Below are 27,588 nucleotides of genomic sequence, written 5' to 3' on the forward strand. Positions count from 1 at the left end.
TTTCCCCATCTGTAAAATGGTGATACTGACACCTATCAAGGATCCAGCACTTGATAAATAGTAAATATTATGAAGTACCAACTAAGAAAAAATAGGATTGTATTTATTTTCTATTGCTGCTATAACAAATTATCACAAAAGTAGTGACTTTAAAAAACACAAATGTACATCTTACAGTTCTGAAGTCTGTAGTCTGAAACCCAGGTGTCCCCAGAGCTGTGTAAGCAAAACCCTCCAGGCTCTAGGGGCAAAATATTCCCTTGCCTTTTCTAGCTTGAAGAGACTGCATTTTTCTGATCTCTGCTTCCACCACCTCATCTGTGACTCTCTTGTCCCTGCCTTTCTCTTATAAGGACCTTTGTAAATTCTTTTGATGCCAATCCAGAATAATTTCCCCATCTCAAATTCCTTAACTTAATCACATCTTCAAAGTCCTCTTTTTTTTTTTTTTTTTTGTAGAGACAGAGTTTCACTTTATGGCCCTCGGTAGAGTGCCGTGGCCTCACACAGCTCACAGCAACCTCCAACTCCTGGGGCTTAAGTGATTCTCTTGCCTCAGCCTCCCGAGTAGCTGGGACTACAGGCGCCCGCCACAACGCCCGGCTATTTTTTGGTTGCAGTTTGGCCGGGGCTGGGTTTGAACCCGCCACCCTCGGTATATGGGGCCGGCGCCTTACCGACTGAGCCACAGGCGCCGCCCTCAAAGTCCTCTTTTTCATGTAAGGTCACATATTCATGGGTTTGGGGGACTAGGGTGTGAATATGTTTGAGGGGACCATTATTCTGCCTCGTGTAACGATTAAGTATATTTGTTGAAGTAGCAAGAAGTTAGATAATTTCACCGTTCTCTCCTTTATAAATTTTTTCTTTAAAAATTGAACAGTGAGGGCGGCGCCTGTGGCTCAGTCAGTAAGGCGCCGGCCCCATATACCGAGGGTGGTGGGTTCAAACCTGACCCCGGCCAAACTGCAACCAAAAAATAGCCGGGCGTTATGGCGGGCGCCTATAGTCCCAGCTACTCGGGAGGCTGAGGCAAGAGAATCGCTTAAGCCCAGGAGTTGGAGGTTACTGTGAGCTGTGTGAGGCCACAGCACTCTACCGAGGGCCATAAAGTGAAACTCTGTCTCTACAAAAAAAAAAAAAAAAAATTAAACAGTGATATTTGCTACTTTTAAGAAATTACTGTTACCTTGTTAGATGTGACAATGGTTTTATTAGGATTTTTAAAATCCTTATTTTTCAGAGACATTAAAATACTCACAGATAAAATGATACGATGCCTCGGATTTGCTTCAAACCTATATTAAAGAAATGGGCAGGATATAGAAGAAACAAAATTGGCCACAAGTTGATTATAGAGGAAATTAAACAATGGATACATGAGGGTTCACTGTGCTGTGTCTTCGCATGTTTAAAATTTTCCATAATAAAAAGATTTTTTAAAATTTGCCTTTATATTTGTACCTTTCATTTCTCTTCTAGCTTCTTCCATCCCCCTATTTTATTCCACTTTTATTCCATATTTTATTTTTTCTTCATTTCTTCATCTGAGGATAATAATATGCTGTACAATATTTCATTTAACCTTCACAACAACCCAATGGCATATTATTATTATCCCCATTTTACAGTAGGGAAATGAGAATTGGTGAGATTGAGTTCTGTGCCTCAGGTCAGGAAATGGTGGAGCTGGAAAGCAAATGCCCACATTATAAAGTTGTAGTGAAGGATTTCATGAAATAACCTACATAAATCACCTAGCATGGGCCTCATACAAACAGAAAATCTTGTATATGTTAGTTTCTACTACTACAGAAGAGACAAGGATAGACAATGTAGTGCCCCTCATTATATGAGCCTGATTTTCCCCAGTAGGGAAAATGCAGATCTCACCAGAACCCTGGGGGAAGGGGGGTGGAGCATCTTCCCTTGGTGCTACACCTCCCACCCCTTCACTCACCTGCTGCCATTGATCTCCTTTTAGACAGGTGTGCAGGGTGGGGGTGAGAGATGGGGAGAAGAGATTTTCAAAAAGAAGAAAGGGGAATTGAAAATATACCAGGGACATGACACTTGCCCAGCTTTACAGTAGCACTGATTCCCTTGCCTACCCGCCTTCAGTCCTAGGACCTCCTGTCTCTAGCCAGGCCTGGCCTTCTGCCTTGACTATCTCCTGCTTCTGCCTAAAGGGGGCAGGCCCTCCCCAGCTGCTGGTTAGAACTGATCTCACTGGGCCAGGGAGATCCTTCCCACCTGTCAGATGAGCAGTCTTTTTTTTTTTTTTTTTTTTTTTTGCAGTTTTTGGCTGGGGCCAGGTTTGAACTCGCCACCTCCAGTATATGGGGCCGGTGCCCCACTCCTTGAGCCACAGGCGTCGCCCCCAGATAAGCAGTCTTCACTTCCCAGCCTCCAAGGTAGCAATAAGCGCGGTAACCACAGCCCCAAGGGTGAGTGAGCAGGAGGGTGATTCTCAAACACAGCCCATCTCTCCTTTCCCCTCCTGCTCACTCGTGGCCAAGAAGCAGCCCTTCCATCCCTGAGGCTCATTTGTGACAGTGCAGAACCAGAAGAAAATACCAAAAGTGGGGGTGGGGAATATGCAGGAAACAACACACAGAATGAAATACGTGGGGAGGGGTGGTCGGTTAGCAACATGTCTCACCCAGCTGCGCACATACTCAGCAAGTAAAGAGCTGTTTCTGCTGTCCCCTGCCCAAGGGCAGAGGTTGCATCAGACACTTCTCCAGCCTCCCAGTAATCATGCAAACCTAGACTTTATCCTGTTCTTAAAAGCAAAGCAAAGCTCCCAGAAGACAAGCAGCCTGGATGAATGGTCGTGGCTGGTAAGCAGTGGCACAGACACCGATCAGTCTGATAATGCAAGCCACACTTTTCCACCAGCCATGAGGGTTGTTTGGGAGCTCAGTTTCCCCAGTTGTGACTCATTATTCATCATCTGTCTCAGGAAGTTGAATGAGATGTGCACAGATCGTGCTCCTCCCTTCTAGGAGCCCTGAGTTTGGAATGCCAGCAGAGCTTAATACTCCCTGAGACCCTGAGCTCAAGAGAAGCAGCATCCAGGGGACCTGGATTTAAACTGATACCAGCAAAAATGTTAAGCATTCACTGAAAAAGTGTTCAGAATTGCTAAGCTAGCCGTACGAGCCTTTATTTTTAGTGAGTGTACATGTGGATGGGACAACTTGTAAAAATGACAGTCAATCCTTTTGAGGCTATTTTCAAAACCTAAATTTAAAATTCCAACTTCCCTCAAAATGGATGATTTATAGATAATAAAAATATCTTGTGATGACAGCTTCCCTGACTGAGGAAAAGTGGGGAGGAGGTAGAGAAACAAGGAGAGGATGTCTGTAGGCATCTAGAAGCCCCTCAAGGAGGACCCTTTGTGCGTAGCCAAGACCTTTGGGACTACTGACGGAGTGACAGTCATGCTTGTGTCTAGGCAAAACAATCCCATTACTCATTCATGTCTGTTGCACTCAGCTCTGCTCACACCAGTTTCCATGTCCTCCCCTGGGTTGTGGGAGCTGGGGGCCTGGGAGGTACTTGTGCCAAGAGGCTTCCAGATGTGGTCTGGGCTTGGCCACCGAGATACATTCACGGAGATTTAGAAGGCACAGGGAGGTAATAGACATTCTTCATCTGACAGAAACTGGTAGATGTCTAGACTCTGAAGGCCAGGGTTCTTGCTGTAGGCTACGTCTTCCCTCACTCAAGGTTGCTGAGTTGCTGGAGAGTTGGCAGCAGCTTCCTGCAAGTTCCAGACATTCTGGAAGCATCAGCAACTTTCTGATTACTTGCACCACAGCTGCAGTGATGCAACCTGAAGGTGGCTGACTTTTGCTCCCGTAACTCTTCTGCCAATTTTTTTTTTAAATAGTCAGCTTTTTATTAATAGATATAATTGTTTTTCACACCTTATTAAATAACATGAAGAGCAGGAAAGAAACAGTATTATTGGTAATTTTTAATCAAGTTTCTATAAATCTCAGTCATGAAGTAATTATTCAAACAAATGAAGGAAGACCGCACAATCCATAACCATACTAAGTATCTATTAAAGAACTAATATCTCATTTTAAGATGAAGGGCATAAGTAGTATACAATTCAAGTAAAGCATTTTTCTTCATCAAAAACAAAGTACAATTAATTCTACTTAAAGATTACATGTTATGGACAAAATAATGTGCCATTATAATTCTAGTATCTTTATCATTACAACAGATTATTATTGCTATTATTAATAATAGTACTAACTATAACAATAACTCATTTTATAAAGTACTTTTTCCATGCAAAGCACTTTGCAGCATTACTGAAGTTAGTTCATATAACCCTAGAGTTAGATACTGTTTGTTTCTTTTTCTTTTTTTTTTTTTATTAAATCATAGCTGTGTACATTGATATGATCATGGGGCATCATTCACTAGCTTCACAGACCGTTTACCAAGTTTCACATATACCCTTGTAAGATGCACGGCTGGTGTAATTCCACCAATCCCCTTCCCTCTACCAACCTCCCCCCCACTTTCCCCCTTCCCCCTATTCTTAGGTTGTAACTGGGTTATAGCTTTCATGTGAAAACCCTAAATTAGTTTCATAGTAGGGCTGAGTACATTGGATACTTTTTCTTCCATTCTTGAGATACTTTACTAAGAAGAATATGTTCCAGCTCCATCCATGCAAACATGAAGGAGGTAAAGTCTCCATCTTTCTTTAAGGCTGCATAATATTCCATGGTGTACATATACCACAATTTATTAATCCATGCATGGATTGATGGGCACTTGGGCTTTTTCCATGACTTAGCAATTATGAATTGGGCTGCAATAAACATTCTGGTACAAATATCTTTGTTATGATGTGCTTTTTGGTCTTCTGGGTATATGCCCAGTAGAGGGATTACAGGATTGAATGGCAGATCTATTTTTAGATCTCTAAGTGTTCTCCATATCTCTTTCCAAAAGGAATGTATTAATTTGCATTCCCACCAGCAATGCAGAAGTGTTCCCTTTTCTCCACATCCACGCCAACATCTCTGGTCTTGGGATTTTGTGATATGGGCTAGTCTCACTGGAGTTAGATGGTATCTCAAACTAGTTTTGATTTGCATTTCTCTGATGATTAAAGATGATGAGCATTTTTTCATATGTCTGAAGGCCACGCACCTGTCTTCTTCAGAGAAGTTTCTCTTCAAATCCCTTGCCCAGACTGCGATGGGATCCCTTGTTCTATTCTTGCTAATGCATTTGAGTTCTCTGTGGATTCTGGTTATTAAACCTTTGTCAGAGACATAACCTGCAAATATCTTCTCCCATTCTGAGGGCTGTTTGCTTGCTTTACTTACTGTGTTCTTGGCTGTGCAGAAGCTTTTTAGTTTAATCAAGTCCCAGTAGTGTATTTTTGAAGCTGCTTCAATTGCCCTGGGGGGTCCTCCTCATAAAATACTCACCCAGACCGATTTCTTCAAGGGTTTTCCCTGCATTCTCCTCTAGTATTTTTATAGTTTCATGTCTTAAGTTTAAATCTTTGATCCAGTGAGAGTCTATCTTAGTTAATGGTGAAAGGTGTGGGTCCAGTTTCAGTCTTCTACAGGTTGCCAGCCAGTTCACCCAGCACCATTTGTTAAATAGGGAATCTTTTCCCCACTGAATGTTTTTAATTGGCTTGTCAAAGATTAAATAATGGTGAGTAGCTGGATTAATCTCTTGGTTCTCTATTCTGTTCCAGACATCTAATTCTCTGTTTTTGTGCCAATACCTTGCTGTTTTGATCACTATCGATTTGTAGTATAGTCTGAGGTCTGGTAGCATAATTCCTCCTGCTTTGATTATTTTTTTATTTCTGAGTAATATCTTGGCTATTGGAGGTTTTTTCTGATTCCATATAAAACGAAGTATTGTTTTTTCAAGATCTTTAAAGTATGACAGTGGAGCTTTAATGGGGATTGCGTTGAAATTATATATTGCTTTGGGTAGTATGGACATTTTAACAATGTTGATTCTTCCCAGCCATGAGCATGGTATGTTTTTCCATTTGTTAATATTTTCAGCTATTTCTTTTCTTAGAGTTTCATAGTTCTCTTTATAGAGATCTTTCATGTCCTTTGTTAGATAAATTCCCAAATATTTCATCTACTTTGGCACTACTGTGAATGGGATAGAGTCCTTAACTGTTTTTTCAACTTGACTATTGTTCGTATATATAAAGGCTACCGATTTGTGAATGTTGATTTTGTAACCTGAGATGCTGCTGTATTCCTTGATCACTTCTAAGAGTTTTGTAGAAGAGTCCCTAGTGTTTTCCAGATATACTATCATATCATCTGCGAAGAGCGAAAGTTTGATCTCTTCTGACCCTGTATGGATACCCTTGATCGCCTTTTCTTCCCTAATTGCGGTGGCTAAAACTTCCATTACAATGTTAAAAAGCAATGGAGACAATGGGCAGCCTTGTCTGGTTCCTGATCTGAGTGGAAATGATTCCAATTTAACTCCATTCAATATGATATTGGCTGTGGGTTTGCTGTAGATGGCCTCTATCAGTTTAAGAAATGTCCTTTCTATGCCGATTTTCTTAAGTGTTCTGATCATGAAGGGATCCTGGATATTATCAAAAGCTTTTTCTGCATCGATTGAGAGAATCATATGGTCTTTGTTTTTTAATTTGTTTATGTGCTGGATTACATTTATAGATTTACGTATATTGAACCAGCCTTGAGACCCTGGGATAAAACCGACTTGGTCATGATGTATGATTTGTTTGATGTGTTGCTGGATTCTGTTTGTTAAGATCTTGTTGAATATTTTTCCATCTATATTCATTAGTGATATCGGTCTATAATTTTCTTTGCTTGTTGGGTCTTTTCCTGGTTTGGGGATCAGGGTGATGTTTGCTTCATAGAATGTGTTAGGTAGTCTTCCTTCTTTTTCTACCTTTTGGAACAGGTTGAGTAATATAGGTACTAATTCCTCTTTAAAGGTTTGGTAGAATTCTGACGTGAAACCATCTGGTCCCGAGCTTTTCTTTTTAAGGAGGTTTTGTATGGTTGATGCTATTTCCGAACTTGATATGGGCCTGTTCAACATTTCCACTTGATTCTGGCTAAGTCTTGGAAGGTGACATGCTTCCAAGTATCGGTCAATTTCCTTCATATTTTCATATTTCTGAGAATACAGTTTCTTGTAATATTCATTAAGGATTTGGGGGATTTCTGAGGAGTCTGTTGTTATTTTGTCTTTGTTGTTTCTGATTGATGAGATTAGAGATTTTACTCTTTTTTTCTTGATTAGGTTGGCCAAAGGTTTATCTATTTTATTGACCTTTTTGAAAAACCAGCTTTTTGATTTATTGATCTGTTGTATTATTCTTTTGTTTTCAATTTCATTTAATTCTGCTCTAATATTGGTTATTTCTTTTCTTCTACTGGGTTTGGGGTTGGAATTTTCTTCCTTTTCCAGTTGCTTGAGATGTTCCATTAAGTTGTTAACTTCCCCTCTTTCCGTTCTCTTGAGGAAGGCTTGCAGTGCTACAAATTTCCCTCTTAGAACTGCCTTTGCGATGTCCCACAGGTTCTGATAGTTTGTGTCTTCATTGTTGTTTTGTTCCAAAAAGTTGGCGATTTCTTTCTTAATCTCATCTCTGACCCAGCTATCATTCAGCATAAGGTTATTTAACTTCCATGTTTTTGTATGAGTATGCAGATTCCTGTTGTTACTCAGCTCAAGTTTTATTCCATGGTGGTCTGAGAAGATGCAAGGAATAATTTCTATTCCTTTAAATTTACTGAGGTTAGACTTGTGACCTAAGATGTGATCGATTTTGGAGTAAGTTCCATGGGCTGATGAGAAGTATGTGTATTCAGTTTTGTTGGGATGAAATGTTCTATAGATGTCTGCTAAATCCAAATGTTGGATGGTTAAGTTTAAATCTAAGATTTCTTTGCTCAGCTTCTTGTTGGAGGATTGATCCAACACTACTAAAGGAGTGTTGAAATCTCCGACTATTATGGAGCTGGAGGAAATCAAGTTGCTCATGTCTGTTAGAGTTTCTCTTATAAATTGAGGTGCATTCTGGTTGGGTGCATTGATACTAATAATTGAGATCTCATCATATTGAGTATTACCCTTAACAAATATGAAGTGACCATTCTTGTCCTTCCTTCCTTTTGTTGGTTTAAAGCCTATTGTATCTGCCAATAGAATTGCAACACCTGCTTTTTTCTGATTACCATTTGCCTGAAATATGGATGACCATCCTTTCACTCTGAGTCTGTATTTGTCTTTTAAGTTAAGATGTGACTCTTGTATGCAACAAATATCTGGCCTGAGTTTTTGTATCCAGTCAGCTAACCTATGCCTCTTTAGAGGACAGTTTAACCCATTCACATTAATGGAGAATATTGATAAGTCTGGTGAAGTTTTGGGTATCGAGTTTTTCAAAAGTCCAGTGGCCATTTTTAATCCTTTCACCAGTGTGGAAATTAGAGTTTGATCCAAAGTTTCTGAGTGAGTTTACTTTTGTGGTAGAGGATTGGGTTGGTCATTATGGAGGATAGGTCTGAGAATATCCTGAAGAGCTGGTTTGGTTATGGCAAATTTCTTCAACATATGAATGTCATTAAAGTATTTAATTTCTCCATCATAAATGAAACTCAGTTTAGCTGGATACAAGATCTGGGGTTGAAAGTTATTTTGCTTTAGGAGATTAAAAGTCGGTGACCACCCTCTTCTGGCTTGAAAAGTTTCAACAGAGAGATCTGCAGTCATTCTAATATTCTTCCCTTTGAAGGTAATGGTTTTCTTTCTCCTGGCAGGTTTGAGGATTTTCTCCTTCATATTTACTTTATTGAAGTTAATTATGATATGCCTGGGGGATGTCTTATTGGGGTTGAGTCGTGCTGGAGTTCTGAAGCTGTCCGCTATCTGAATTTCAGAATCTCTAGGCATGTCTGGAAAATTCTCTTTCATAATTTCATGCAGAAGGGCCTCTGTGCCCAGCAAGGCCACTTCATCTGTTTCTGGAACTCCAATGATTCAGATTCGCCTTCTTTGAATTATCCCAGAGTTCTCGGAGAGAATGATCCATTTTTGCTCTCCATTTCTCTTCCTCTTTGAGAGTTTGGGAGTGTTCAAAGGCTTTATCTTCAATGTCAGAAATCCTTTCTTCTGCTTACTCCATTCTGTTGCTGAGGGATTCTACTGTATTTTTCATATCTTTGAGGGCTGCAAATTCTTGCTTCAGTGTGTCTAAGTCTTTGGTGGTTTTGTCTTTAAATTCGTTAAATTCTTGAGACAACTTTTGAATTTCTCCTCGGATTCCTAATTCCACTTTGTTAATCTTGTCTGCAATGCAAATTCTGAATTTGATTTCTGACATCTCAGCCAGTTGTTTATGAATAGGATCTTCAATTACATCTGCCATATCTTTCCTTGGGGGGCTTGATCTATTCTGGTTATTCATGTTACCAGAGTTTTTCCGCTGATTCCGCCCCATGATTGTTTTACCTCCTTTGATTTTTTTCCCCTGGGGCTTTGTCGAGGGCCTGTACAGTGTTGTGGCCTTAGAAACTGGGGCCCTGTCTGGTGTGGTGGGGCTAAGTGGTTCTGTCTTGTTTTCAGCTGGTTTCTGTTCCACCCTAGTGAAACAGATACTCTGGATTGAAGTCTAAGCTGTGAACTGTTTTGGTGTTTTTGGACTTGGCACTCAGTTGAACTGCCTTGGGGAGAGCTTGAGCAGGAGTGCGGAGAACTTTGGGCTGTGGGCCCAGACAGAGCCACTGATCTGGGCTGCAGGGAGCCATTGTGTGAGAGAACTGCCCTGGCAAGCTCTGCCCTCAGGGTACTCGTCTGCCAATTTTTGCCAGCAACTAAATCCACGGAGCCTCTGGAAAGCCCTATAGGAAAGTCACAATATAGTCCCCTAGGATCTTAAAGCAGAGCTGTGCCCTATTCTAGAAATAACTATTTTTCTTTTGAGAAGCAGTCCCTACCTTGGGACTAAAGTGGCTGTATGACCTCTGGTTGTCCAAGTCACAAAGGTGGCTTTATGTATGCAGCAGCATACCATCAAGTGAGGGTGACAGATCTAAATGGGGCCTGGCAGGTCCTGAAGGCACCAGTGAGTTGCATAAGAATGCAGCTCAGATCCACATGGTACCTCTTTCTACTCCCCTCCATGCTCACCTACTTCATGGGGAGTTCTTTATGACCAGTTGATCAAGGGGAAATAATCCCAGCCACATTAATGGCTGGATCTACACAGAGAGCCACACCAATGAGGTGCAGACCTCTACTGAATTACATGGAGGACAGCAGGAAGGAAAATCATCCCTATGAACAGAAATTTAAACAAGACAATGGCTGTTCATTTCTTATGGAAAGAAAGATGTTCAAAGATAGAGATACAAGAGGTAGGTATGGATTTGGCTGGATGGTCAGGGATTGAGAAGGAACAGGACTGGAAGACTGGTGATTGTGAGGGGTAGGAGGTACAGATAGCCTGGTTTGGGTGGGGTTGGCTTGCAATGAGCTGGTCATATAAACGTGAGCTGTGTGTAAACTACGGCTTCTTCAGGACTATCTATCAGTCCTCCTAGAACAAGGACAGAATGTGAGGATATTTGTGTCCTGTGAGAATGCTCACCATAGAGCATCCACAGCAGGTGAGGCTTTCAGTAATCTGATAGACAAGGTGAGCTGTGGGTGTCAGCAGCCTCTTTCCACAAACACACTTGATGAGCAAAATTGCTACAGTGGCAGGGATGAAGTTCATGCATATCCTCAGCAACATGGTTTTCTCTTTGCCAAGAATGACCTGTCCAACCTATCAATAACACAGACCACTGATGCCCCTGATAGAACACCATTCCTCAGAGGCAATAGCCAGCCACTGTGTGGTAGGTGGACCCCTTTTGTCATGGCAGGAGCAGCTATGTCTATATTCCTGGGAATGTTTACCAGTCCTCCCTGCCTCCCTGCAATGCTTCTACCAGTGCCTTCACCTCTTCCATGGGCTCACAGAATGCTACATTCATTGTTGAGGCACCTGCCTTGCCTGGGTTAATTGCAAATGGTCTGTATCGACTATATGTTCTACATTTGTTCTATCTCTAGAACAAATGACCCTTGGCCAATACTTGGCATGTATTAACAAAAGAAAAGTGATGTTCTACCCTTAGGTCAGTGAATTGCTTAGGAACAAGATGAATCAGCCTGTCAGAATTATTTCGTAAGATAATTGGACTGACAGTTTGCATCTGGTTTTGGTGGAGCTTGGGAAGGGGAGTTTCAATGGTTAAGGATGGTCACAGAGTCACGTTTACATGACCAACCCATAGCAAGCCACCCTCACCACAACCAGGCTATCTGGTACCAAGGTGCTTCACCTGCACACCAATGGTGGTGGAAAACCTAGAGAGACAATCCATGTCCTGTGTGACCCAGCAATGTGAAGACAAAGAAGTCTGTGCCTGAGATCTCTGGCCCCTTTAAATGCATATCCATTGTATATGCATGTATGCATGTATGCTGCTGTGCTATATGTACAGATGTCTATTAAACAGTCAAGGAGAATGAAAAATAGATATTTTTTGCATGTGAATTTGTATTTGAGGGAAATATTGGAGTAGAATATATATGCAGTAGAACTTCCATAGCTGACCACTTCCTTAAGCTGACCTAATTTTCATAGACTGGACATGCTCCACATGTACATATCAGTACAATAGACCTAGTTCTTTATGTTCACCACCTCCATATGTTGACCAGTTTGTTGAGTCCCTTGGGTGGTCCACTTACAGAGGTTCTACTATATTTAGAAGTCATAAACAGACTAATGCTATTTTAAATTATGGTTGTAGATGAAAACAGAGGTCTAAGGACTGAAGCTGGCTCCCTCCAACATTGACCAGAAAGAGGGAATGCCAAAAAAGGAGGTAAGGAAGTAATGGCCAGGGAAGTGGGAGAAGCACTGGGAATGTATGGTATCCCAAAAGACAGGAGGAGAGAGAGAGGTCAACTGTGTCAAGTGCTACTGAGAGTGAAGGTGTAGACTGAAAATTGGTCATGAGATTTGGCAATATGAAGTTATTGGTGACTGTGACAAATGTACTTCCAGTGAAGTGGATTTGAGAGAGAATGGGAAGATAAGTCAGAGAAGAGAGGGAACTTGGACAATTTTTCTGAGGAATCTTCTGAGGAAATGGCAGGAAATCAGAGGCTGGGAGAGATAATATGTTTTTATGATGGTGCAAGCAATCAAGCAGAAGGGGAAAGTAATGGCACATTATCACTTGTGTCTTGTCAAGTGAGACTAGGCAAGGGGGTGGGGGTAAGATCCAGGCAGCAGGTGGAGAGGCTAGTGGACAGGAGCATCCACAGTTCATCCTGGAGCAAAGTGGGCAGAGTGGGGCATGGGCTGCAGATGGTCTTATTTGATGCTCCTATTTCCTCAGTAAAGAGGAAGCAGCTGGAGCAGTTAAGAGGGTGGGTGAGGGAGGAAGTATTGGAGACTCAGAAAGGCATGAGTGTGAAACATTCACCTAAGGGATTGGAAATGTAATGGGCCACGTGATAATGGTTGTCAAAAATTTAAAGTGACACCAGTCAACACAGTTCGGTAGAGTTACTTTCTTCTGTAAATTTGTACAGCTACTTGGGTGCAGAGGCAGAGTAGGTAGAGAGCTGGGTTTAATTGGGATCAGGCACCCAGGTGAATACATCAGAGGGAGGAGAGCAGGCAAGGGGGATGAGGATGCATGCATGACACCGACATGACAGCAGCTCTGGAATCTAGGTCAAGGCAGGAGAGAAGTGAGGACATGAGGGAGGTGAGGGATGCTACAAGGGTGATGGTCAATCCTTACAGACCCCAGTGGAGTTAAAGAATTTCTGGCATCAGAGAACTGTTCAGGGGATGCAATGGAAAGGTTCAAGGTTGTATTCAAAGAATGGGTTCTTAGAATTGAGATTTTTTTTAAGGTGGTGGAGTTACTAGCAATGACAAGCCTACGGTATGGCCATGGGAGTGGTAGCTGAAGGGAGGTGGAGGAATTCAGCAGGCTATAACCTCAGGGAACTGACTTGCCAGGGTGCTGGTGATTCATCACTGTAAACACTGAAGCCACTGAAAATGATGACTCTCGTAGCAGTAGAATACAGTGCATTAGGAGCCCTTCAGTAAATGAGAGGCAGGGACAGGAGAGTGAAGAGAAGCACCGACCTCAAGGGAGCTCATGAACTTTAAGGAGGAAGGAGGAGCAGCAATGAGGGGCTGCCTGGCTTGCCTCTCACTCCAGAAGCACATAGGGACCAGTCACCATTTAAGGGAATTCCGGAAAGCAGTGTCCTGAGGGTGAGCGAGAAGCAATCTTCTTATTCCAGTAACTGACTTGGCCAGGCTACGCTGCAGGATACATGTGGCACCAGGGAGAAGTGCCCCAGCACCACCACCCCAGACCCTCCTGGGGGCAGTTCTATAGCAGAATTTTTACTGGTCACGTTAACGTGGTGCTGGAGAGCCTGGGAATCAGAAGCCAATGGCCTTACTGCCACTCCTGCAACACTGCCATTGTGTGGCAGGCCCAGCCAGGGTCCTTTCAGTCTGCAGACAGGAAAAATGGGGCTCAGGGCATTAAGTTGTTTGACCATAAGTAGTAGAGCCAGGTATGATCTCTATGGCTTCTGAGTCTTCCCAACCCTGTGCTCTTTGTACTCATCCGTTTCTCCCAAATTTCCCAAAGATCGAATGTATCCGAATACACATTTAAAATACAGATTCCTGGGCCACACTCCTGGAGATATGGATTCAATACATCTGGGGAATGGCCCAGGAAACAGAATTTTAACAGGCGAATGTTATCATGACGGAAGTTTAGAATGCTGCAGATCACTACACTATCTTCTCTATTGATTTATGCAGTTGAGAAATTTTCCTCAATTTCCCAGCCTTTGGACTGTGCAATGACCAGATATCTCATGCTAAATGCCTAACACCTCTTCAACTGGCATCTTCATTAATTAAAATGGAGACCCAGTTTTCTAGCTAATGAATGGAAAGGAAAATTAATAGCAATACAGCACCAAGGTTTGGAGGCAGGCTATGTATGAGAGCCATGGGTTTGAGGAGATACCCATTTCATCTTCATCACTTGCCAGAGTAAAATAAAGCCAAATTATTTAGCCGCTCCAAACCTCAGTTATGCTACTGGTGATGTGGTTATAATTTATTCCTACCTTGTTTTCTAAGGTTTGGAAATACTGTATGCAAAGGTCTTTGTGTAATATTTATAAAATTGGAGTTAATTTGGTAGCATCTAGTTATAGAAGTAATAATAACAGGGATTGTTGTTATTGAGATTTAGTTCCTAATCCAGTTTTGATCATTCTGTAAACCAGACAAGGAAATGTCTCCCTGAACAAATGCTCATTGTAATGCCCAATATCAGTGCACTTGGAGTTGATGGTGGGAAAGCCTGGCTGTTCCAATCAATACACTAACATTTGCTTTGTCCTCATGCCCATGTTGACACAGTGGCCATTAGAGGATGATGAGCTGCAGCAGAAGTAATGGGCTGGAAGGAGGCGGCAGCACACTGGATTTGGCACTTGAGTAGATAGCGTTTTAATCAATTGATGGTTGTCATTAATTCTGGGTTGAGGTCAGGTTGAGGTCATGTTCATTATCACTCTTGAGCCCACCCTCGGAAACCGTGTGGGATTCCCACTCAATAAAAAAGTTACTCCCAAGGCCTCAACAGCTTCTCATTGATCTCAACAGAAAAAGGTGATGCCAACAGAAATTTTACCATATAAATCATGCTGTGTGGGAGGGAAGTATCAAAAACCCTTTTCTCTGGAGAGAAGGGAAAACCACACAAAACCATTTGGCTAAGTTGATCAATCATTACTGAACTTGAGAAAAAATTCTGCCCCTGAAATTCTGACTTACAGCCATTTCTTATCCTTCCTAAAAGTGAATAAGATACCAGCAAAAAGAAGACCTGATTTGCTTAAGCTTTGCCTGCCTTTAAGGTGATCTCTATGCACCTAACTTGTTTAATTTTTCTCTAGAGTGAAAACAATAAAGGGTTACATACTTTGTAGCTTGCCCATGTAATGGGATTCTGTGTGGTCACTAAAATGGTGCTGAGATCCCCTGGCATAGACCTGGAAATATTAGACCATAAAATATTGGGTGAAAAAAGCAAGATACAAAGCCATATATTTAGTAGCAGTCCATGTCTACGAGGGGGAAAATGCACACACACACAATGAAGTGGAGAAGCACGCACGTCCAAAGTTTAACACTAGCCGTCTCTAAGTCAGGGTTCTCTCAACTTGAGCTATGTAATAGTGATGCAAACTTCCAGTCCCGGGGGAGAGGTGGGTTTTTTAAATTTCCTTCTTTACTGTAGTATAGTATAGTATACTACCTATACTCTCCAAGTTTTCTGTAGAGATGAAGTCGCTGGCTCAGGCTAGTCTCCAACCTGTGTGCGCAGGCAATCCACTGGCCTCAGCCTCCCAAGTGCTAGGATTACAGGTATGAGCCACTGTGCCCAGCTTGTTTGTGTAATTTTTAAATGCAAAAAAATGTTTTAAAGGAGCAGCCCCAAACAGGAACCTCAGTATTCTTTGTAATGTTTTGAAAATGGCAACACCTAAAAATCTAACAGTAGGAAAAAATTACATACATTCATACACTGGAATATTAACTGATGCTAAAATCGCATTTTGAGGATTCTGCCACCACACTGAAGTAGATGCTACAAACAGAATGTCTTGATGTCACTCCAGTTCTTTCCTTCCTGCACAAGGGCTGAAAGGTTAAGAGCTATGTTTTCCAAACCTCATCATGGCATGGGGCCCACAGGTGACCTGACCCGATGAGCAGATACCTCTGCTGCCAGGTCTCAGGTAGGTGCATCCAGGAAGCCCAAGCTCACACCTGTTGCTCTATTCCACCCAAGGCATCTGGAAGCCCATACACTCCTGAAATACTCCTTTCTGCTTAAAATCAAAAAAAAAAAAAAAAAAAAGGAGGAGAAATGTTTGTTTTCATTTGTTTGCTTTCTTTCTATTATAAAAAGCCAGATACCAAACTCTCTACCTGCAACATTCTGACAGCATTATTGAAAAAGAATAAAAACCCTATCCAGAAGTATAACAGCAATTGTCTTTGGGTTCTGAGGACTCTTCTCCCTTTTAAAGTATCCATACTTTTCAAAATTTCTCTAATGTATGTGTTACTTACAATTTTTAAAAACTTAACTTTCTATCAAAAATGAGCAACTGTCTCTCGATTTTCCCCCATAGAAATGCAAAGAGGATTTCGTGATCACCTCACTTCCATCTGAGAGTCCCATCGTGGACACACCTTGGCACTGGAGGGCCTTGGACCAGCCTTGCTTCCTGTCTTTTTTGACTCTTCTTGGCTTCCACAGCATCTTTCTTTCCTTCCCATATTTAATATTGATGTGCATAGACATGTCTTATTTTCTAGATAGTTTCCTGCCTTCAAATCCTCCATCTGAGATTAAATAATAATATATCATAATAATGGCGAATAAATAACAGTGATCACAGTAGCAATCATAATATATAATAATCATCCAAGTGGAAGCCTTTGGTCCAGGTTGAACAACTACCTTGGTTTATTCTGCATCCCACATCCCTGGATGAAGCAAACTTTTATCCTTTTCCATCTGGAGCTGTCAGGTGGTGAGATAATCAACAGGATTGACTGAAGCAGCAAACAGAAAAGCATCTTCATTCATAAGATGCAACTGGTGAGTGTTATGGGAACCATCAGGTGGCTACAGCTTGCAACCATCTAGCCATCGTGCCAGAGTGTCGGAGTACTGGCAGAAGTGGGACCAGGTGGGCCTGTGGAGAGGAAGGCAGGGGAGAGTAAACAGGAGGGGCTACTTAAATTTGGAACTTGGGATCTGCAGAGCTTCATAGCCCAGAGCCAGCTCCAGCCTGGCCCCTGGAACGTTTCAGGTTGCAGCCTGGTGTGGGCATGACTGAAAGCTTTTTGTACACCTCCAATGCTGTCTCCCCACATCCTGGAATAAATACTGGGGCTTCCCCCATCCTAATGCCCACAGCACCACAGTCTGTCCATAAACCCACTCAGCGAGATGGGGAGGCCAAGCTGTGAACTGTGAAATTCTCCAATCTTGCAAGAGAAGGATCATTAGCTTTCAAAAGTGAGCTTTGGAGATGCTCATGTGTCATACACATGGTGCTCATACACATGATGCTCATGTGTCATACACATGGTGCTCATACACATGATGCTCATGTGTCATACACATGGTGAGTCCTTGGCAAACCCTAAGTCTAAAATCAGAACCCTTGTCCCCCCTACGCAGGACCTCCTTCACCTTTCCACGTGCCTGCTTCACTCCTCACCTTCCCAAATTCCTTCCAACTCTTCAACCCTCCCTGGAATAGCAGGACTGAGTTTAACCTTTTCTCCTGGTGCCCCAGTTCCGGTACCAGCACCCAACCCTCAGGGTCTCTCCCTGCCTACAGGCTGGGGTAGTCATCACAGCTGTAGGCCATTAGAAATCCTGTCTAGTCAGTCCCACCCCTCAGCTGGTCAGGCCTCCAGGGGTCCTCTAGGGTAGGGGGTCCCATAGTGAAAAAAGGGGCAGTGGTCCTCTGGCCCCTCATAGCTATACAGCAGCAGGGAAAAATACACATAAAATACACATAGCATTTTCAGAAATTCCAAGGATCTCCAGAGCCCCAGGGCAGGCATTGCAGAAGGGACTCCTGAGGGTTTTCAGGGTCTTGGTCTTCTTCTTTCCTGTCTGTCCCAACCCTGCAGAGATTCCCCATCTGAGCTTTGGAGGAGACATGGCTACCTATTACCTTAATAAGAGCTCACTGCACTGGGAACCTAAGCAAGTAAGAAGGCCTTAATCAGCCTGGCTTCACATATCTCTACTTTGCGCCACATAGCATGGCTGACTTTAGTTCATTAGTGCTTACCCTAGAGGGTCAAACAAGCTTCCAAATTAATTGGAAAGTCAAGGCCATGTATGAAAGTTATTTCAAACACTGCAAAAACAGTTAACATTTATAAGGGGACTTTTACATTAAAATGCAATCTGTTAAATTAGTGGTGAAATTAGGTTAATGACTAAGTGGTGTTGATACCAATAACAAGCCATCTGAAAAACATAAAACTAGATCCCTATCTCACTTTTTATATCAAAATAAATTCTGGGAGGATCACAATTTTAATCATAAAAACATGAAATCATAAAAAAATTAATTTATTTAACAAAAATTTAATATAGGGTTTATTTTTGTATCAGTGCCGAACATGGCTCAACTTCTTTACAACCTTGGAGTATGAAAGACCTTTCTAAGAAGGAGATTTCATATAAACCCAGAAGCCATAAGAGAAAAAAACTGAAGAATTTGATTCTGTGCAACTGTAAACCTCTCGCAGGATGAAAATAATTCAAAACACAAATAACAAAACTGAAAAAATAGTTCACACAGATATGATGAGCAAAGTTCTAATAACCCTAACTTATAAAGGACACGGAAAATCATTAAGAAGAAACAAATTATATGTGCTGAGAATCGAGAAAGCAGTTGTTAGAAAAAGGGCCAATAGCCACATGAATAGACATTCAAATTCTTTTGCAATTTAAAAATGCAAAGCAGGGTCTTTACCTAACAAATGCAATCAGCGTAACTTGGTTTCTTATACCCTCTATGAATCCCCAACAATAAAAAAAAAAAATGCAAAACAAATATTCTCTATCTCTCAATTTCTCAAAACTGCATTAAGTTTTTAACACCCTAGGCTGGTGAGCTAAGGGGTCCCCTTTTGCAAATGGCAAAAGGAGCCTGGAGGTGCCCCTTCTCCAAATGCCAATTTAGCAACTACCCTAAATGCACTGACTGGTCCCAACAAATCCCCTGCAAGGGATTTCTCTAAAGGTACCCTTGAAAGAACATAAAAATTCTTAAAGATACTTATGATAGAGTATTGAAACAGCAGCAGCAGCAGCAATAAAAATGGAAACAACCTAAGCATTCATCAGGGGACTAGCAGATAAATTTCCTGAGCATCTATACAGAGGGCTATGCTAAGTAGCTAGGATGATGCTAATAGATCTCTAAGTAGCCAAGATTCATGAGCAAGGTGCAGGTCACTGTTTATGTTGGGATTCTATATGTGTTTAAAAATACAGTTCACCCCACACTGCTAAATTTGACTAGCTTTAAAAAAAATTCATGCATACATTTTTTCCCCTGATTTAGAAGATACGTTACCAATGGTAACTTTATAAAGGCAACTGCCTAGAGGAAAAAGAATATTATTTATTTAAAAAATAATAAATAATGAATTAAAAAAAAATAAAGATGTTATGGGGTAGTGGCTTAAAATGAAGCCTTATTTTTCAACAAATATGTAAGGGACAACCATTGTATGCCAGGCACAGAGCTAGATGCTGGAGATACAAAGGCAAGAAAAACAATCTCTGGTTGAATTTAGTTTCAAAATACCTTAGAGAGACAGAAAAAGGTGGTAACAGCAACAACAAAAAGACATAATCTCTTAGATAAACACAACTCCTGTGCCAGATTCTGGACAAAGCGTCCACTGCCTGAAGGACTCAAGGGTAATGAAATGAGTCCATTTGCAGGTCCATCCCTCCCCACTGTTTGGCCCAGTTCTGAAACCCTGAGTCTGGGTTCAGACTCACTCCTGTGAGTTCTGAACAGCTGCCCTTTGGTTCCTTCCTATATAGCCAGAGCATAGATCTTCTGTGCCAACCACCCCCATCTCTTTGAGTAGCCTGGTGATAGCTGAGGTTTAGAATAGCATAGGTCCAGGATGGATCCTACTGCTGTGGGCATGGGCAAGTTATTCTCTGTGCCTCAGTTTTCATATTTAAAATGAAGATAAGAATACTCATTGTAGAGAGATTTGTGAGGATTAAGTGATGATGTCTATGTAAACATATAATGCCTATTCATTAAAGCACTCAAAAATTGTAGTTATCATTAAAGGATTTTCTCTCTTATAAATTATCTTCCATTTTAAGATTCATCAAGGATTCAATAATAACCTTGGTGTAGGATATATAGATTGCAAAATAAAGCCTAATTTCAGAAATATTAAGATCTGAAAAATTGTACCATCAAACATAAATATGATCTAACTGGAGGCTATAATTCCCAGAATCTAACATTTACTGACAATCCTAGCCAATGTAATAAGGCAAGAAAAAAGAAGGGTATTGTGGAGCCAAATATGAAAAGAAAAATAATAAAACTTTTACAAAAAAGGACAATATTCTTATGACCAAGGACTAGGCCGATATTTGTTAAAGATAACCTTAAATGCAAAGTAATAGTAAGTTAGACTAAATTAAGACTAACAACTTCTGTTTATCAAGACAACATTAAAGAGATGAAGACTTCACCCATAAAATGAAAGACATTTGCAAAACGTATCCAACAGAAAATATTTACCCAGACTATACAAATGTCTCTTACAAATTAATAAGAAAAAGACAATGCAATAGAAAAATTGACAAAAGATTTGAAAAGGCGCTTCACATAAAAGAATATCTAAATGGCCAATAAACATTTAAAAAGGTGGTCAATCTTATTAGTCACCAGGGAAATGCAAAGTAATGCAATACCACTCCACAGTCCTAAGCGTAAACTAGAAAATGCCAAGCATTGGTGCGGGTGGGGAGCAACTAAAACCTGTAACTGCTGAAGGCCATATAAGTTGATAAAAACCTCTTTAGAAAATCTGAAAATATGCGTGTTCTATAGCAAGCAATTTTATTTCTCTATATAATCAATGGAAAGAGAAGTATAGAACATTTAGAGCAAAACTAAAAAAGTAGAAACTACTCAAATGTCCACCAATAAAAGAATGAATAAATAAGTGTGACATAGTAATACAATAGAATACTATACAGCAATGAAAATGAATGAATTATAACTACACATAACACGAACAAATACAATGTTGAGTGAAATAAATCATATACAAGTTCATTTGTAAATTTTTGAAGGCTTTTCTAAACAAATATCTGGCTAAAGAGGAAATCAGAGTTGCAGTTACTTTGGATAAAAATTATACAGTAACCAATTAGATAGCTGATATATAATGAGTCCTTTCAAATCAATATTACGACTTGAATTTTAAAAATAGGCAAAGGACAAAGAAAGGCAAAAAAATCATGTAAGAATATCAATATATAACAAACATGGGGATATACCCTAATGGTATAGTATAAAGGCAAAAGAAGCCAAAATTGGCTTTACCTTTCAAATGGCAAAGGTTTTGTGACTGATTAAGGTATAGTAAATAGACATTTTATTAAACTCTTTAGAGAACTTGAAATCGGGGCCTGGTACAGTGGCTCAATCCTAATACTCTGAGAGGCCAAGATGGGAGGATCACTTGAGCTCAGAAGTTCAAGACCAACCCAAGTAAGAGTGAGACCCTATCTCTACTAAAAATAGAAAAATTAGCCAGGCATCATGGCACATACTGTAGTTCCAGCTACTTGGAAGGCTGAAGCAGGAATAGTGCATGAGCTCAGGAGTTTGAGGTTCCTATAAGCTAGGCTGACAACAAAGCACCTTAGCCTGGGCAATAGAGAGAGAGAGAGAGAGACTCTGTCTCAAAAAAAAAATATATATATATATATATATAATATACACACACACACATATATATTAAGTTGGTACAAGGTTTCTGGAAAGGCATTTCACAACATGCATCAAGAACCTTAAAAATATTAGAAAACCTTGTAGGAATTCATATGAAAGAAATAAGTGATTATCACAAAATACAGATATTATTACAATAAACACAGAAATGTGTTTTAAGGAACTTTATCCCAGCATTCTATACAACCCTAAACAAGATTTGAAATTTAAAAAGTACAACTCAAGGCAATTTGTCTGGTATTTACTTATGTTCTTCCATGGCCTTGGAGTCATGGAACTCAATAGGTTTTGCCACTTACCGTGGTGAGTAGGAGCCCATTACTTCAGGACCGCAGGTGTGGACCAGCCAAGACTTGGCCAAGGTACAGAGTAAAAATAATGGGGGAGAGTCATTATAAAGGCTATATAAAAATGTACCACTTACCATGACCCCATCCCATCTTTCCCTTTTACAATTCTCTTGACACATTCAATTGTCTTCTGTAAATTCGGATTCAGTAAAGCTACGGAGAAAATAGAGTAGACTATATCATGCCACCATGTCACAGCTAAGCTAGAGCAATGTCAGGGAAGGTACAGGGCGCTCCCACAAGAGAGGCTTTGTGTAATCACAAGAAGAAAATCTATCCCTAGATTTTTCTCAGACAACCTTAGCAGGTAGCAGGTAGACAACCTTTTTACCAAACTCATTGGTTTTTTTCTCGTGATTCTTATAATAATTTTTCCATTAAGACATATATATATATATATATATATATATATATATATATATATACCTTTACTATTTATTCTGTGCTAAGCAATATAGGAAGCAATGGAGATATAAAGGCAAACCCGACCCTGCCATCACAGAGCCTGCAGTCTGGAAGTGGGTAGAGTCATGGGCAACTATGATACAATGCACACCTAGAATGATGGGAGAAAGCAGCCTGATGAGGAGACATTTAGTAGGGGCACCTAATTCCGACTTGAAGGGTCAGGGAAGGGTTATTGGGCCAAATGGCATCTAAAGAAGTATTTTAAGTAAAGGGGATTGAAAGAGTCACGGGAGGAAAATTGCTCTAGGCACAGGGAACAGCACATGGGAAACCCCAGCAATCCCTCTGAGCAACCAACAAGTCTATACACTCATCCTTCCATTCCCTCCTTGGAATGTGGAAATTAAGACCTCCCACTTACTGCAATAACCTCCTTCTTACCTACACTAGTCTCTCCTTTCTCTAATCTGAATGCTTGTCCTTACAATGCCCATGCCTCCTATTTGCCTATAAAATAGAACCCCAAATCCTTCGCTTGGTTCAATTGGGCTCAACATGCCTTTCCATTTCTAGAAACCCACTTCCTATTGCTTCCTTCCACAACCCCCCCATTCAAGACAGAAGACAAAGACGGTGCCCACCCTGAAGGTGGGTGCTCTGCCCATGACACACACAGCTTAAGGATCAAAGGAAGTGTCTCCTCCAAAACTTTGTCCAAAACTTTGTCCATGCTCATCTCCCAACCTGGATCTGCTCATCCAAGCAGCACAGTCCTTAAAAGTCTGCCACTGACTACCTAGCCCATCGTCTCCCAACTTCTGAATAAAATGCCACTTTGATTTAGCACTTATCTGTTATGTACATACATACATATGTCCTAATCCCCACCTCTCTTGTAAATTCTTTAAACAAAGGGAAGTTACATCCATCTGGCACCAGGCAGTATACACTTTACATCCACTGCAGGGCACTGAAAACTCATAAAGGGCTTATGAAGTAGATATTGTTATTGTCTCTGTTTTAAAGAAAACTGAGGCTCAAATCCTCAAAAACTTGTAATAGGTGGTGCCAAAGTTCTGTGTGGCCTCAAAGCCTATGCTTTTTCTGTTCCTCACTTTGCCTAAAAGGAAAAGTACATGATTTCCTTGAGCAAAACCATAATACTCAGCTCCACATGGTGACTAGTTTCCTTGTGAATCCTATCAGTTTGTAGTTACATATTCCTAGGGAAGGTTGTTTTCTCCCTCTATTTAGAATGTCTTTTCTTTGGGGATTTTCTAGCTCATCCCTCTCCCCTGATAGTGCAGCCCTCTGGCATCTCCACTTTCCATGTAGGTCACCATTTGCCTCCTCACCTGCTCAGTTCTTGCCTGAATAGTAGCTATTAAACCTTATTTCATTAAACTGCAGAGAATCAACTGATACCCCAAGATCATTATCTGCTTCAATACTCACTCACCTGTCTGGATTCTTGCTCCCCTTTTTACCCTATAGGGATTTCCCTTACTTTCTTGCCAACTAAATCAGGTACTTTAAAAGATATGTGTTTTCCCCTTTCCTTTTCACATTCTACCTAGCAGGAAAATGTTTTAGGGTATCTATCTCAACATATTTTCATCGTAACATACAGTACTAACTCTGTTACAGATAGATAATTGTATGTTTCCAACTGGATTCTGGAGATATATATGTGTGTGTGTGTATGTATTCATATGAAAGATAAACTATGGGCCTACTGCGTTTCTCTTTTTGCCTTGGCTAGCAGGAAACTCAGGATGACACTGAAAATTTCATCATTTGATTAAGATTCAAATTAAATTAATTTAATTGATTTTAAATGCGATTTAATTTTACTATAAATGTATATATCTCCCCAACTAGACTATGATTTCTGTAATTCACTATGTGCCCTGAATGGCATGTTATACGTGTTATCCCATTTAATGCTCACAGCAATCATAAATATCATCCCCACTTCACAGATATAGATGCTCTAGAAAATGATTTGCCACAAGCTCATGTAGCTCTTTTTTTTTTTTTTTTTTTTTTTAGACAGAGCCTCAAGCTGTCACCCTAGGTAGAGTGCTATGGCATCACAGCTCACAGCAACCTCCAGCTCCTGGGCTCAAGCGATTCTCCTGCCTCTGCCTCCCAAGTAGCTGGGACTATGGGTGCCCGCCACAATGCCTGGCTATTTTTTGGTTGTAGCCATCACTGTTGTCTGGCAGGCCCAGGCTGGATTCGAACCTGCCAGCTCAGGTGTATGTGACTGGTGCCTTAACCACTTGAGCCACAGGTGCCGAACCAACTCATGTAGCTCTTAATGGAAGCATTTGGGATTTCCACCAAGTTCCTGCCAGGTTCCTGTGCCTTTTCCTCCTACTTTCCATTCCTGCCTCTCCTTAAATCCAGAAACTTTCTTACTCCTCTACAGACTCCCAAGGCAAATCATGGAGCCCAACACGAGGCAGTGATCCCCACGCCAAAGGAGAAGGCTGCAAGCCTTCACTTCATCCTCTGCACTATGTCTCTTGAAGACCCAGCTCAGAAGCAATAGGCTCTGGAATTGTCTTGTACATCAGGGTAGAGGGAAGTTTATTGATTAGGAAGGCCCTGAGGATGCTTGGATGCTTAGGCCTTCCTTCTGCAACACCAGGGAGACCTGGCCTGGCTGTGCAGCCTCTTAGTTTAACCCCACCTAGAAGCCACACTGCTTGGGTTTGCCTCTTGGCTTTACCACTCACCAACTGTGTGGCCTTGGGACTTACCACTCTGCACTTACCACTCTGGGCCACGGTTTCTCCATTTGTAAAATGGGGATAATAATAGTACCCACTTCATGAGCGTCATTATGAACATCAGATGAGTTAGTACCTATGAAGGGCTTAGAAGAATACCTGACAGTTAGCAAGCACTAACTTGACAACTCCATAAAGCCTGACACTTAGTGGGTGCTCAATAAATGCTCATGGAATGAGTCAATTGTGGGCAACCTTTTCCTAACCACAGGTACTTGGGACCCCTAAGAGCAGTAAGGAAGCTCTCCTTGGGATGATCAGCTCCTGTCTCTTCCCAGTGACCACTCTGCTTTTCAAAGTGACAGCATCTTCTCCCTTGAAGAAGAGAGTGGTGGCTAAGTGTGGGTGAAATAAGGCCATCTGAATCCCTCTGCTCCCATCCTTCAGGATGAGACATCCCAGCCCTTCTCTACCTATGTGGGCGTGGGTCTCTATCACTAGTGTACCTAACTCACCACAGCCCTTCCTCACTGTGCACCCTGGCAGTGCTCTGCTCAGCTTCCCTGAGAACTCCTCCTTGGGTATAGTTCACCCCAGCTCCTCCCAGACCCTCCTGTTGCCTCTTCCAAACTAGTAAACTCTGGCCATTGGGAAGGCAGACCTCTGAGCACAGCACCGCAGCCTCTGCTGCCTCAGCACAGAATGGAAGGAAAGGACCTACCAGAACATTGCACGGCACAGAGGCTCTTGCCATGGCCACACCACTCATTGTTGCGGATTTGAAAGAGGCCGTAGCCTGTGTACCCTCGATGTGGATTTTCATAGACAGCTGTGGGGTTGAACTTGCTCTCAAAATAAGCCAGACACACCCCTACAAAGGAAGAGGAGATGTGTGGCTCTAAAGAAAGCTGCAGTGCGTCAGTTGGGGATGGAGGGCATGGAAAGGAGTAGAGGCATGCTGAGAGGGCCTACTCACAGTTTTCAAGGCTGTAGCCCTCAAAATAATCCAGGCCTCCTTGCTTGAGCTTCTGAGCCACTACACAACGCCCCAAGATGTGAGCACCACTTGGAACCACCAAGCAGCCAATGAGGGAGAGAACCATGGATGCCTTCATTGTCTCCAGGATCCAGCAGCACAGGGCAATAGTGGCCAGGTAAGTGGGTGGAGTCACAGGTAATTCCCACCAATATCACAGGGACACTGGTCTCTGAAGGAAAAGAAGGGAGTCTCACCTGGCATAACCACAATACTTCTTTCCATCCTAATTCTCTGTTCCATGTCACTGCAAACCTGGGATACCTGAGACCCTGCCTCTTCTCCTCCTCTTCACTTCCTATTTTCCATGGAAATTGCACTCTTGAATTCCCCCCTCTCTACCACCATCACCAATTCTTTCCCTCTAGCAAAACCATTGGTTTGTATCTCACTCATTTCACTTTCACACAATTAGAAGTTAAGACAGCTCTTCCTGGCATCCCTGTGGGCCACTCCATCAGTATATAGCAACAGGACAATTAATTGTACCTTCCTGTATGTCACCATTCAAAGACATATGCAAAGCCTCCAGGCTACATTCACCTGCACCAGGGGTTCTTCACCTCAGCACATGGGCTGGAAAATTCTTTGTTCTGGGGACTGTCCCATTGTTGGGGTCCCACCTGGGGGGTAGGGTCAGCTAAGACCTGTGGAACTGGTGCAACTACTGAAGAAATACAAAGTTAGGAACGATGGTAAAAAAAAGAGACACGAGACACAGAATAGAATTTTCAAAGGTGGGAGCTTGGGGGGCCACCACCTGTTCATGGGCTCCAGCAAGTGGCCTCGAGTCACAGCTTTTATTGAAATCTGTCTGCCCAGGTGGTAAGCTGAGGGAGAGAACAAAGACACCAGCAGTTTCTCTGAGTAAGCATATCAGCTTCTATTATTATTATTAACTTTAAGAATTTGAGCAGTTTTGGAGCATCTGAAACTTGAGCCTTGTGTGGGGGAAGCCTCCTTTCTGAAGTCACACACACAGATTCCTAGGGAGGTGTTAAGCTACACTAGTTCACTATGGAGTAAAAAACCACTGGAGTTAATCTCCTCTAAGGAATTGGTGGGACAGAGGCTTTTTCCTCTCATCACTACCACAGAGGATTTCCTCTGTGATAAGGGATGTTAAGCTTTCCCGCTCATATCTCAGGGCTCAAGCTATCCCTTGGTCTCTACCCCAGCCAAATGCAAATCTCCACAACTGGTATCTGCTTTGTCTGTTTAATGGTAAGGAAATGACCTAGCAGATGTATCTATTCTAGGTCTTGTTGTAATCTCTTTTATGACCATTTTTTCCTCAGAGCAT

General features: G+C 41.6%; 1 protein-coding gene across 1 annotated transcript; it reads right to left on the minus strand.

Moving 5' to 3' along the window:
* Window positions 1-16,664: 16,664 nt before the first annotated feature.
* LYZL4 (lysozyme like 4) lies at window positions 16,665-26,364 on the minus strand. The gene is made up of 4 exons (XM_053600677.1): window positions 26,226-26,364; window positions 25,971-26,120; window positions 22,178-22,256; window positions 16,665-16,908 (listed from the first exon to the last, which is right to left on the minus strand). The coding sequence occupies exons 1-4, from the start codon at window positions 26,362-26,364 to the stop codon at window positions 16,839-16,841; spliced, it is 438 nt and encodes a 145-aa protein (XP_053456652.1). The 3' UTR covers window positions 16,665-16,838.
* Window positions 26,365-27,588: the final 1,224 nt, after the last annotated feature.

Source organism: Nycticebus coucang, chromosome 8 (assembly GCF_027406575.1).
Source record: "Nycticebus coucang isolate mNycCou1 chromosome 8, mNycCou1.pri, whole genome shotgun sequence".
NCBI classification, from domain to species: Eukaryota; Metazoa; Chordata; class Mammalia; order Primates; family Lorisidae; genus Nycticebus; species Nycticebus coucang.